Consider the following 12,630-nt stretch of genomic DNA (forward strand, 5'->3'; position numbering starts at 1 on the left):
AAATATATAGAGGATCAGAAAATTTCTAAGTGAATATTTTGGTTTTAATCACTAATGTTGATACATGTTTGGTAGATGATTTCTTGTCATTTGCACGAGAATAGGTAGAGTAATTAATTGTGACCTGCTTGCAGAAGAGATAAAATATATCTAAAAATTAGACGATATGCGCCCAAAATATCCCAAATGACACCATTAAAAAAATAAAGAAAGTATGGCTAAGCTTATTTATTAATTACGTACTTATTAGAAAGGGAATTAGTGAGAGGTGACTTGGACATGTTAGCAAGTAAGAGAAGACATATTTAAGTTGACTTGGACATGATTTAAATGAGAGAATTAAGGGGAATGGTTCATTTGTATAGCCAAGAACTAAACATTCATAAAAAATGGCAGATTTAGAAGGAGGAAGCAACAAAATTTTAGGCGACGAAGAGAAGTTGTTGGAATTAGCCACCACTTCCAATGGCCCCCAATTCCATCGTCACTACCAACAATTTTCTTCACGTAATATTGTTGTGTTATTCTCAGCAGTTGCTCTTTCAATTCTCCTTCTTTATCACTCTTCTTCTTATCCTCTTCAATTCTTTCCCAACTCCTCCTACAAATATGGAAACACAACTCCGTCGTCAAATGGCTCCATCGCTGAAAATTCTATTCATCATGACAATACTGCCAATGTTTCTGCACAAGGAACCCAGCCTTTAACAGTAAGTCTCAAATTCATTCTTTCCCATGCACATGAATTATATGTCTAGCTACTCTGTTTTCTCTCTTTTTTTCCATTTCTCTTTTCAGTTTAACTTCTACACACTAATCATATAAAAGAATTTTAACACTATCAAGTTACCAAAAAGATAATTTAAGGTAAAAATGACAACAACAAACCTAGTATAATCTCACATGTGGGGTATCGGGAGGGTAGTGTGTATGTAGACCTTACCCCTACCTGGAGAGATAGAGATGTTATTTTCGATAGACCCCCGGCTTCTCAAGAAGAGGTGGCAAGGAAGAAAAGGGAAGAAGAAGAAGAAAGAGGGGGTAAGAAAGAAAGAAGAGGGAGACAAAAGACAAAATTTAAGGTAAAAATGACTGATAAAAGATTTGGACTAGTAAGTTGGAAAGTAAGGGATCTTACATGCAGGTTATAATAAGTTAAATTATATTGATATATAGCGTAAAAAAACTGTCTTCATATATAAATTAAATCCTTCTTTTTTCATTCTTCACCAGAATCTTTTATATGACTTTTTCGGCCAACATCTATATTGAGAAAAAAAAAATAGTTTGTGATTGTGGGAAAAGAAGTTTTTGGACACACAGTTGTAGTTTCTCCTAATTTTAATTTTCTTTACGGAGATTTTTGAGTGTTTTATAAGTGAATGAAGAATTTTTCAATTGAAGAACAATCTCAAACACTTCTTCAGTGAGTAAACCTCTTCTGGAAAATTAATTTTAAACTTCTTGAACGAAACTCATACAATCATGTGGTCCAAAAAAAGATTCAGAAACTTGAAAATATCAAACAAGCAATAAATAAGTTGAACGTGTTAAATCCAGGTTAATAGAGGAGCTGTCTTAACCTTCAATTGTCATCCTTAAACTTTTTACTATTTACTGATTAGTCACTATATATCTGTGCGATAGTTTTACGGTTGACAATGTCCTATTTTTAGATAAATATTTATCATGAATTCCGATTCTGTATAATATAATTATATTGAATGTAATCTGTCGAAATCAGACGTTTTGAAAATTAAAGTGAGACTTTTTAGGCAAATTGTTTTTTGTTTTAAGTATAAATGTCACATCTGTTAAATCTGCCAAATACTATTCTACTCTTCAATAAGTCACAAAAGATGTCCACGCATTTCCTAAGACGAAGAATATATGTAGGAAAATAAGAAGACTTTTCAATGCCGTCTAAAGTTGCTAATATTCTAGATGCATGGAGTGACTACATAAATACTCCCTATATAAGGCACCAAAGCAATTAATTATGCATAAGGTTTGACAATAAATTAGGGGAAAGAAAAAACGTACGTAGCTCTAGTAGAATTTCATCAGCAGAAAATTGCATAATGGACTTTCTCATTATATATGCAAAAGATAAAATAAATAAAGCATTCTCTCTGTCTAGCTGTTTATTAAATAACTCTACGCCCTAATTTTTAATTTAAGAGGAATATAGTTCCTTTCTTTCATAACGGCATAAAATTCAACCAGCTACGCCCTAGCGAGTCAAATTATAATTATAACTCAGCCCCTAAGGGTCGGCTGACGAGCTCTGAGCGTATATGATTTTCTGCTCGTAACCTGTCAAATTATAGTAAAGTTTAAAATATCGTCCCACAGATATTGGAATCACCTACGCTACAAATTTGTATTATCTTTGTCACTATTTGGGAGAATCAAATTGGTGAAAGGAGTTGTTCTTAAAAATATAAAATAAAAGCAATAAATATTTATAGTTTTATAATAAAATATAGAGGTCGGGATATTGCGAATCAACAAGCTCAAAGTATTATAATAAAATCAAAATTTTACTATTCATTTCTTTGTTTAATGAAATGATTGCTTATTTCTAATTCAACCAAATCACATAAAAGTAACCAATTAATAACGCCTATTTCGATTAGTGTAATCAATCGATTAACAGTGAAACAAAACCTTGTTTAAAGAATAATCACTTATTTCTAAGACATCACTTCACATAACAACAATATATAAATAGCACCGCTCACGCTTAATGTTATTAATTTATTGACAGTTAGTGACATTAAATAATAATTGACTAATAACACCTCTTTCGATTAGTGTAGTTAACCAATTAAAGCAATATGGCTTCAAACAAGAATTATCTTAGTTGAGTGCACCAAGTGAGAAAAAGCCTCTTTCGATTAGCCTTTGCTAAATCAATAAACTTGTTTAAATATTTCTCTTCTCCCGAATAAGAAATAGAATAACAAGATAAAGATTTCAGTAAGTGATATAATTATATCAAATAATAGAAATAATCAATATCAAATACCTTGGCATATAAAGATGATTAAGAGAAAATTTCAAAATAAGAAGATAATAAAATTAAGATAATTATTATAACACTTTTGTAGCTTCATTGTCATGACCCGAAATTCCCACCTTTGGACCGTGATGGCGCCTAACATTTCATTTGCTAGGCAAGCCAACGCTAGAATAATATTATCCATTTTAAAATAAATTTTAAATATATTAATAACAAGAAAACAGATGCGGAAGCAAAGTTTAAAATATAGTGAAATAATCCATCAAACAATGGTGTCTAAATACCATCCCAGAATTGGTGTCACAAGTGCACGAGCTTTTAGAATAAATACAAATAAAGGTCTGAATAAAATAAAACTGTCTGAAAATAAACACATAGCTAAAGTACAATAGACGGGGACTTCAGAACTGCGAACGCCATGCAGTTATACCTCAAGTCTCCTCTGGTAGCTAAAATCCGAGCAAGTCTATGGTGCGCCGCTGGGACCAACTCCAAAATCTGCACAAGAAGTGCAGAGTGTAGTATCAGTACAACCGACCCCATTTACTGGTAAGTGCTGAGCCTAACCTCGACGAAATAGTGACGAGGCTAAGGCGGTTCACTTACATTAACTTGTACGCAATATTGATAATAACAACAAATAATATAAATAAATCAGGTAACTCATTTATAATAATTGAAACCAACCCAGCAATCATAATCCATTATTATTTTAACCAATTCCGTTGCAGCGTCCAACCCGCTCTCACAATATATTCACATTCAATTCTGCTGCAGCGTGCAACCCGCTCTCACAATATATCCATTTTTAATCAAGTCTGTCATATATTTATTTCAATCAAGTATATATATAGACTATTAAATAAGTCTGTTGCGGCGTGCAATCCGATCCCCCAATATTGACTTTTAATAAGTCTGTTGCGGCGTGCAACCCGATCCTCCAATATTAACTTTTTAACAAGTCTATTACGGTATGCAACCCGATCCTCCAATATTAACTTTTAATAAGTCTGTTGCGGCGTGCAACCCGATCCTCCAATATTAACTTTTAATAAGTCTGTTATGGCGTGCAACCCGATCCTCCAATATTAACTTTTTAACAAGTCTGTTACGGCGTGCAACCCGATCCTCCAATATTTCCATTTCATTCAATTCTTATAGAAGAAATTTCCCAATAAACGCCACAATTAATATAAAATCATAAGACAATAAGCATACAATAATTATAATTTAATAATAAAACAAACAATGACAATTAACAATTTATTATAGAAATCAGGGAGAAAATAGGCAGTTTAATATTTGATATACTAAATATCAAATAACAATTAAAACACATAATTCAAATAGCATGTAACAATTAATGCAGGAATTCAAGAATTAATATTTTGACAAGGAATAAGAGAGAAACAATTATTATAGTAATTAAATTATGATAATTAAAAATAATTTATGATTTTTCAAGTAAGCAGGCAAACAATTAATTTGACGACGTATAGACACTCGTCACCTCGCCTATACGTCGTTTACATGCAATTCACATAACAAACAATTTAAGGGTTCTATTCCCTCAAGTCAAGGTTAACCCCGACACTTACCTCGCTTTATAAATTCCAAACAATTATTCAACCATAGTTTTTCCCTTTAAATATGCCTCCGAAAGCTTCAAATCTATTCACAAATAATTCAATATATTCAATACTAATCATAGGAATTAATTTCATATGAATTTACAAATTTTTCGGATAAAAATCTGAAATTCATTAAAATATTCGGCAGTGGAACCCAAGTCTCAAATCCCGAAAAAACTCGCAAAATCCGAACACCCGTTTCGATACGAGTTCAACCATACCAAATTTGTCCAATTCTGATATCAAATGGACCTTCTAATCTTAATTTTTCGTTTTTGGAAAGTTTTACAAAAATTCCAATTTCTTCCATTTAAATCTGAAATAAATGATGAATATAGACATGGATTTGTGAAATACAATCACTATATGATAAAGAACACTTACCCAGTTCAAAGTCGTAAAAATCCCCCTTGAAATCGCCCAAATCCGAGACTTAAAACTCTAAAATGAGTAAAAATGGCTAAGACCCGATTTTATATATTCTACCCAGCATTTTCGCATCTGCGGGCTATATTTTCGCACCTGCTGTCTCGCATTTGCGAGACAAAGCTCGCATTTGCGAAGTAGGGCTGTCAGGCGAGTTTTTGCACCTGCGGACAAAATGTCGCACCTGCGACGTCCGCTTCTGCGCAAAAGGGCCGCAGCTGCGAAGACCGCATCTGCGATGGAAGTCTCACTTCTGCGAGCTCGCACCTGCAGTCAAAATTTCGCAGGTGCGATTACACGAGAACTCAAAATTTCAGATTTTGCTTAAGTCCAATTCTTGTTCCGATTTCAATCCGTTTCACTCTCGGGGTACTCGGAACCCCGCTCGAATATACCAACAAGTCCCGTAACATAATACGAACTGGCTCGGGGTCTAAAATCACGTCAAACAACACTGAAATTATAATTCACACCCCGATTCGAACTTTGAGTTGTAAACTTTCAATTTGCAATTCTCGTGCCAAAACATATTAAATGAATCCGGAATGACTTCAAATTTGGCAAACAAGTCATAAATGACATAACGGAGTTGTTTAAATTTTCAGAATCAGATTCCAGCTCCGATATCAAAAAGTCAACCCCGTGGTCAAACTTGAAACATTTAGCCTTTAAATTGCTAGTTCCGTTAAATAGTCATAACTTGAGTTAGGGACCTCCAAATTAAATTCCGGGCATACGCCCAAGTCCCAAATCACGATATGGAGTTATCGGAACCGTCAAAATACCGATCCGGATCTGTTTGCTAAAAATGTTGACTAAGGTTAACTCACTTAAATTTTAAAGCTCTATTTCCCATTTTATCCATTTTTCACATTAAAACTTTCGAATAATTGAACGGACTGCGCACGCAAGTCAAAAAATGATAAATGGTGCTTTTCGAGGTTTTAGAATATAGAATTACTTATTAAATTTAAAGATGACATTTTGGGTCATCACAATCTAGTATCACAACCAAAGAAAATTACTCCATTATGGAGAAAATATAAAATAGAAAAATACTATTCCTACTATGAGAGAAATAACTTTTAAAACTAAAACAAAGCCAATATTAAAGTTGTTGTTCTCTGAACAAGAACTGTTCTCCCTTCCACTGAAAAGTCATGCCTATTTATAGGAAATTATGCCCGTAAACTTCTTAGGGATGTCATCCTTGGATTGGGGATAACATCTCTAGCTCTTGAATCAATTTCTTTTACGTGCCTCTTTCCATTGATGACATTCTTAGAATTGAGGATGACATCTTTGGATTGAGGATGACATCCTTGTATTGAGGGACTTTTTGTTGTTTCTGCTTGAACACTCTTCTTTCTCCTCTTTTTCTTTTCTTTTCTTTTCCTGCAAAATTTATTAATAATTTATACAAATATTGAACAAAAAGTTATATACATAAATAAAGTATTTGTTTATTTAATATAATATATACCTAAAAATATACATAATATATATACTTATCATCGGTTATATGAATTCTCACTTCTTCATTAAACTCAACTTATATCATCATCATACCAAGGAAGATAGAATTAAAATAAAATTATATATAATAATAATAATAATAAATTTTTTATAACAAGTCTAAAACCTATTAATTTCACGTGTTGATTAAACTATGAGAAACGTCAATCTCACCGCGTGACTTCCCCATAAAAGCAAAATGTCTCAATTCCCCCAACTACTCAGGAAAATGTATATTTCTACACAAAAACTAGAGGAAGAACTTTCAAGCCAAATTGATTAATTAGAAATTGAATAGTAACAAAATATAGGTGGCCCTACGGATTTTTTTAATTGTCATCTTCAAGTACAACTGTGATTTTTTGCTTTATATTTTTTGCTTCATTTGAACAATTTGGAATTCTTGGACCCATTGTGGGATTTATTTAATATAATAGCTATTAAGTGAATAACCTAGTGGTTTATTTGCTTAAAAAAAAAACTGTGATTTTGTTTCACAACCGTCATCCTAAATCGTGAATACGTAATAGTTCTTATGCAAATTTAACAACAAGAGTAGAAAGTACAGTTTCGATTATTTCTTTAGAACGACAACAGATTCCATCAGTTAAACAAATTTGGAACCCAAAATATACACAGAGGGATATGTAGCCAATGTATGGTTGTGAAATTATTTAATTTACATTGATGTAATTTATCCTCAGGTGAGCTGATTAATTAATACTTAAAAGGATCGATAAAAAGAAAACTTAAATTAGTTTTTCTTTTAAATCTATCATTTGTTAAATATTCAACGTCTATATACAGGTAATCTATTTTATTTTTCAAGTGATTAATTTCACTTTTTTTTGGACGGTTACCTATAATTATCTTTTTAGGTTGCCTAACAATGCAAATATTCTTTTGCATTATTAGTTTACAAAAGCTAAACTCTTCTTTAAATGATTTTACATTAAATCATTACCAAATTTATGTACATTTTCAGGACACGAAGAATATGCGAAGCAAGTTAGAGGAAATGCTAGAAAAAGCAGCAATGGGAGACAAAACAGTGATAATAACAACCTTAAATGCAGCATGGACAGCTCCAAACTCCATATTTGATCTTTTCTTGGAAAGCTTTAAAATTGGGAACCAAACGAAACCTCTGTTGAAACATATTTTAGTTGTAGCTTTGGATCAAACTGCATATTCTCGTTGCTTGGAAAAACAGTACCTTCACTGCTATGCTCTCACTACAGAAGGCGTTGATTTCTCCGGTGAGGCGTATTTTCTGAGCGATGATTACTTGAAGATGATTTGGAGAAGGATTGATTTTTTGCGTACTGTTCTGGAGACGGGATATAACTTTATTTTCACGGTACTCCTCCTTCACTCTATAATAAAAATGTTACTGTAGTATTTGGTATAACGGGAGTTCTGTTCCATGAAAAATGTTCCTTTTTTTAATGTTTGGTTGATGGCTGAAAAATATTTTCAAAATATATATCTATTTATATAAACTATATAATAAAAATGCTAGCAAATCAGTTAGTGTTATGATAAAATATGTAGGTTTAAGAGAAAGATAATTGATAATAATGTCATAATATTGCTTGGAGCAAGTGATATGAAATTAAAAGGTTAAGATGGTTCTCTAAGGAAAATGACTCTCGTCCATCAGTAAGGAAAGTTGTTTCCAACCTTGTGAGGGAAAATATTTCCCTTGAAAACTTTTTTTGGGTAATCAAACAACATAAAATAGTTGCCTTATTATGAAAAATATTTTATTGGAAAATGATTTTTGTCGTACCAAATACTCCCAGAATGCTTCCCCATCCATTTTCTGAATTTCGATGGCCTTCATTACTCTTGATAGGCATTAGAATATTTGGGGAAAAAAATAAGAAAAATTAATGATATATATATATATATATCCTCATTCTTTTTCAAAGTGGTGTCTAGTAATCAATAATTCTACTTTGAAAATTTTTATATATTGCTCCAGTGCTAGCTATATATTGTAATGTATTCTTTTTCCATGTTCTTCAGGATGCTGATATATTGTGGTTTCGACAACCATTTGCACATTTTTATCCTGACACTGATTTCCAAATTGCTTGCGACCATTATTGGTATGATTCTTTCGATTTGGACAACTCACCAAATGGAGGTTTCAATTTTGTGAAATCAAATAATCGTAGCATCCAATTTTACAAGTTTTGGTATGATGCAAGAGAGGCTCATCCAGGAAAAATGGATCAAGATGTACTAAACATGATAAAACACGACCCTTTTGTTAAAGAAATTGGATTGAAAATAAGGTTTTTGGACACTGCTCTTTTTGGGGGATTTTGTGAGCCTAGTAAAGATCTCAATTTTGTTTGCACAATGCATGCAAATTGTTGTATAGGACTTGAAAATAAAATACATGACCTAACAATGGCCATTGATGATTGGAAAAAGTTTATGGCTTTGCCTGGTGATGATAGGATGTCAAAGCCACAAACTTGGACTGTTCCAAGAATCTGTGGTTAAAGTTTGATGATAAATTAGAAGAAAAATCTTTTTTTCTTTTATTTATGGTCCACGCAGGTATAAAATCCTCCATGTTACCTCTTTTTTTGTTTTTCCTTTTATTAATTTCCTTTTTAGTATCCTTGAGAGGCAGATTAAGGATTTGAACATTACAGGTCTGGATTTGTAATTTTAGCAAGCCTCATTTGATTTAATGGGTTCGAACTCTATTATTTAGTGGACTGTTTAATACATATACAACTTCGAGCAAAGCTTTATAAGTCCTTTGGTATCCTAATCCTTTTTAATCATATATATTTGAATGGAGGAATTAATTCATCTGAGATGGACAATCGTTATCATTGTACCAATTAAAGTATGATCAGTAGCTCCAGAATATCTTATTTATTTATTTTCCACTAATAGAACAAGTGAATTTGAAATTGGCGTTTTATAGAGTACATGTTTGTAAATATTCCATTGCGAGTTTGAAGACTGAATTAAAAAGGGTTGATTACGAAGGAGTTTCTTTTTTATTTTTATTTTAACACTATCCTTACAATTCAAGAACGCAGAGTCCTTTTTGAAAGATTGTGTATAATTAGGATGTTGTAAACATGCATGCAGTGAAAGCAAATCAACAATCCTTTAAATTTCATTTTTGGGCACAAAACCTTACAAATTGTATGTGTAGAAGAACACGCACGCTCATATTGCTATATATATATATGATCTAATGATAGTATAGTAATTCAGTGTCGTCTTCATCTCTTTCAAACTTGTTGTTGTTGTTGGAGTGAGAGAGTGTCTTATTATATTCTTGACTATGGATAATAAACTTGATGATGATACTGCTGCTTTATCTCTAGATCTGTTGTTGTTATTAGAGGCGAGCTGCCAATATTAATTTGAAGTAGAATCTGAAGATTTTTATCCCCAAATCCTCTTTGCGGGAGTTGAATATTTTGGTGATGTAATTACCGCCTTTGCAGCGTTAGTAAGAATCGTATTGCTTTCACTTCTACAAATTACTTTTTTTAAACAAGGAATCGGAGTTTTTCCATTTCCTAAAAACACGCTTTTTTTCCCTTTCTTTTTCTCCAAATTTCTAAAATATACCTACACCTAAACAAGAAGGAAAATATGATTTAACTTGTACTTATTCACAGTAGCTCCGTGTATATGGTGGAAGTTGAGCTCGACTATAACTTGGTAGATTAGGCTTGGAACGTGGCGACCAAGGACTCAAGATCGACCTCGAGTCCCACTGAGCTAAAACCCGAGGTCGAAAAGACTACATTCGAGGAACATTAAGTCCGGTGTCGACCTTAGCCTCGAACGAGCTCGAAAAATATTGTTGAGGTAGCTAACAGAAGCCCGAAATATCTGTGACTGGTCGGATATTACGATAGGGATCTCGGCACGAATCAATACGGAACTGGCAATCAACGAATCAAAAGATCTTTTACCTTTTATAGAATTGTACCTAAAGAAGGATTCCTCTACGAAGAACAAAGTGATTCCGGGCTGTTGGCCCGTGCTCGGGCTAGCACCGATACTTAGAATACTTCGGTGTCGGTAGGAGTTGATACTGCTCCGACCAGGCTTGATGAGGTCGAGGAGGGGACTTCAACCCAAGTTCCCGAGCTGAGGGAGACCGAGGATGTTTTGCCTCGGGGCAAAGAGACCATCGAAGAAGCTACGGATGCCGGTGTGCAAACTGAGCTTGAGGCTCCCCAAGACAGAGGCGGCGCTCAAAAGGACCTACTCAGGGCATAGAGATCAGGGATTCTCCCTCTTTCCCTTCTTTCAACCAATCGATGATACGTGACGCTCAAGCTGTGGAGATTTGTCACGGGGAAGGAGCCCATGGAGGGGAGGATCCTTTCCGTGGTTATTTTATCGGGGTAGAAGATTCCACCGGTCCAGGTGACTTAGACATTTCAAAGAAGGGCTCGAGTGAGATGGGAGTTCCTTGCCTTTTCAATGAAGCCCAACAGGCCCTGAATCTGGTAAGTTCATACTGTCTTTGTTAATTTTCATACTTGTGTTTTTCTTTCCTTGTATAATCCCTTCCTTTTATTTTTGTAGGCTTCTGTGCTTTATCACGAGGCTTTTCTCCAATCCCGAGGGGAGCTGAGCCGGTACGAAGCCAAGTTCGAAGGCTTACTGAGGAGAGAGATGCTTTAAAGCTTATCAGTGAGCAGAGAGAAGGAGAAGTAAAAGGACTTTGGGCCGAGCTGGAAGCATCCCGGAGAGAACAAACTGAGCTGGCCAAGCAGGTAAAAACAATCTTTGAATTTAATGATATTAACTCGGGAGTGATGGCTAACAGTTCGGTCCCGTAGGTCGAGCAAAAGTTTGATGTGATTAAGAAGCTTCGTGTTGAAGTGGACGCAGTGAAATCGGAGCCCGAGGAATGGATGGAGAACATGGACCGCCTCGCCTCTGAAAAGGAGACTGCCCGAACTCAACTGGCTTCGGCTGAGGCCCAACTCCGAAGCTTGAAAGAGAAAACCTTGGTGCAAGCCAAGAAAATAGAGGAGTTCCAGTCTCGGTTGAGTTCAGCAAATTCTGATAGAGAGAAGCTGGCCAAGGAACTTGCAGCGGCCAAATAGGAAGTCGAGCAAACCATGGCCAATGCTGATGCAATGGTGTCTATTTATCGATTTGATGCCGAAGCAGCTCAGGTTCAAGCAAAGGAGGTTACTGAGGCTACTCAGGATCGAGCAAACTGGGTTGCTGAGCATGCTAAATGCCAGTCTCGAAGGGAGACTCTTGAATAGATCCATGCTCGTGGCTTCAATCTTACAGTTGAGATCGAGAAAGCTAAGGAGCTTGAAGCCGAAACCAGATTGTTGGCTTTTCCTGATGATGATACCGGGAGTACGAGCGGATCTGACAGCGAAGGGGACCTCGAGGGCGAAGATGCTGCTCCCGGAGAGGACTAAGTCCTTTAGTATTTTTTCATTTCTTATAAGACCGTTTTGGCCTTTTGTAAAGAGATTTGATCGGGCTATGCTGCCCTTGTAAATGATTTTAGAAATGTATAAAAAACTTTCTTCCTTTCTGCCTTATAAAATTGTGAAGTTATTTTCTAACGCCGGGGTTTAGATAATTTGATCAAAATGGAACTAGTGTAACCCTTAGACCTTTTGATCGAGTGAGTGTTTGCTCAAACTCGAAATAAAAAACAGCCCTTAGACTTTATGGTCGAGTGAGTGTTTGCTCGAACTCGAAGTAAAAAATAGCCCTTAGGATTTATGGTCGAGTGAGTGTTTTCTCGAACTCGAAGTAAAAAACATCCATTTAGGCTTTATGATCGAGTGAGTGTTTCCTCAAACTTGATGTAAAATATGGCCCTTAAGATTTATGGTCGAGTGAGTGTTTGCTCGAACTCGAATTAATGTAGCCCTTAGGCTTTACAGTTGAGTGAGTATGATTTCTCGAACTCGAATTAATGTAGCCCTTAGGCTTTATGGTCGAGTTAGTATTTGCTCGAACTCGAATTAATGTAGCCCTTAGGCTTTACAGTCG

The 12,630-nt window shown here is 34.8% G+C and overlaps 2 protein-coding genes across 2 annotated transcripts; both read left to right on the forward strand.

Annotated features, from left to right (window-relative positions):
* The first annotated feature begins 291 nt into the window (after positions 1–291).
* On the forward strand, positions 292–9,365 carry LOC104102822 (uncharacterized protein At4g15970-like). Its single transcript, XM_070182431.1, has 3 exons — positions 292–710; positions 7,583–7,957; positions 8,629–9,365. The coding sequence occupies exons 1-3, from the start codon at positions 390–392 to the stop codon at positions 9,112–9,114; spliced, it is 1,182 nt and encodes a 393-aa protein (XP_070038532.1). The 5' UTR covers positions 292–389; the 3' UTR covers positions 9,115–9,365.
* Positions 9,366–10,913: 1,548 nt separating this feature from the next.
* LOC138897701 (uncharacterized) lies at positions 10,914–11,711 on the forward strand. Its single transcript, XM_070183705.1, has 3 exons — positions 10,914–11,022; positions 11,185–11,375; positions 11,442–11,711. The coding sequence occupies exons 1-3, from the start codon at positions 10,914–10,916 to the stop codon at positions 11,709–11,711; spliced, it is 570 nt and encodes a 189-aa protein (XP_070039806.1).
* Positions 11,712–12,630: the final 919 nt, after the last annotated feature.

The sequence above is a fragment of the Nicotiana tomentosiformis genome, chromosome 8 (genome assembly GCF_000390325.3).
Source record: "Nicotiana tomentosiformis chromosome 8, ASM39032v3, whole genome shotgun sequence".
Lineage (NCBI taxonomy): Eukaryota > Viridiplantae > Streptophyta > Magnoliopsida > Solanales > Solanaceae > Nicotiana > Nicotiana tomentosiformis.

Excerpts from the sequence above, each read along its gene's own strand:
- LOC104102822 (XM_070182431.1), top strand. The coding sequence starts at position 390 with ATGGCAGATTTAGAAGGAGGAAGCAACAAAATTTTAGGCGACGAAGAG. Across the intron at positions 711-7,582 it reads AAGGAACCCAGCCTTTAACA|GACACGAAGAATATGCGAAG; the intron begins GTAAGTCTCAAA and ends GTACATTTTCAG. Across the intron at positions 7,958-8,628 it reads GATATAACTTTATTTTCACG|GATGCTGATATATTGTGGTT; the intron begins GTACTCCTCCTT and ends CATGTTCTTCAG.
- LOC138897701 (XM_070183705.1), top strand. The coding sequence starts at position 10,914 with ATGATACGTGACGCTCAAGCTGTGGAGATTTGTCACGGGGAAGGAGCC. Across the intron at positions 11,023-11,184 it reads AGAAGATTCCACCGGTCCAG|GCTTCTGTGCTTTATCACGA; the intron begins GTGACTTAGACA and ends TTATTTTTGTAG. Across the intron at positions 11,376-11,441 it reads AAACTGAGCTGGCCAAGCAG|GTCGAGCAAAAGTTTGATGT; the intron begins GTAAAAACAATC and ends TCGGTCCCGTAG.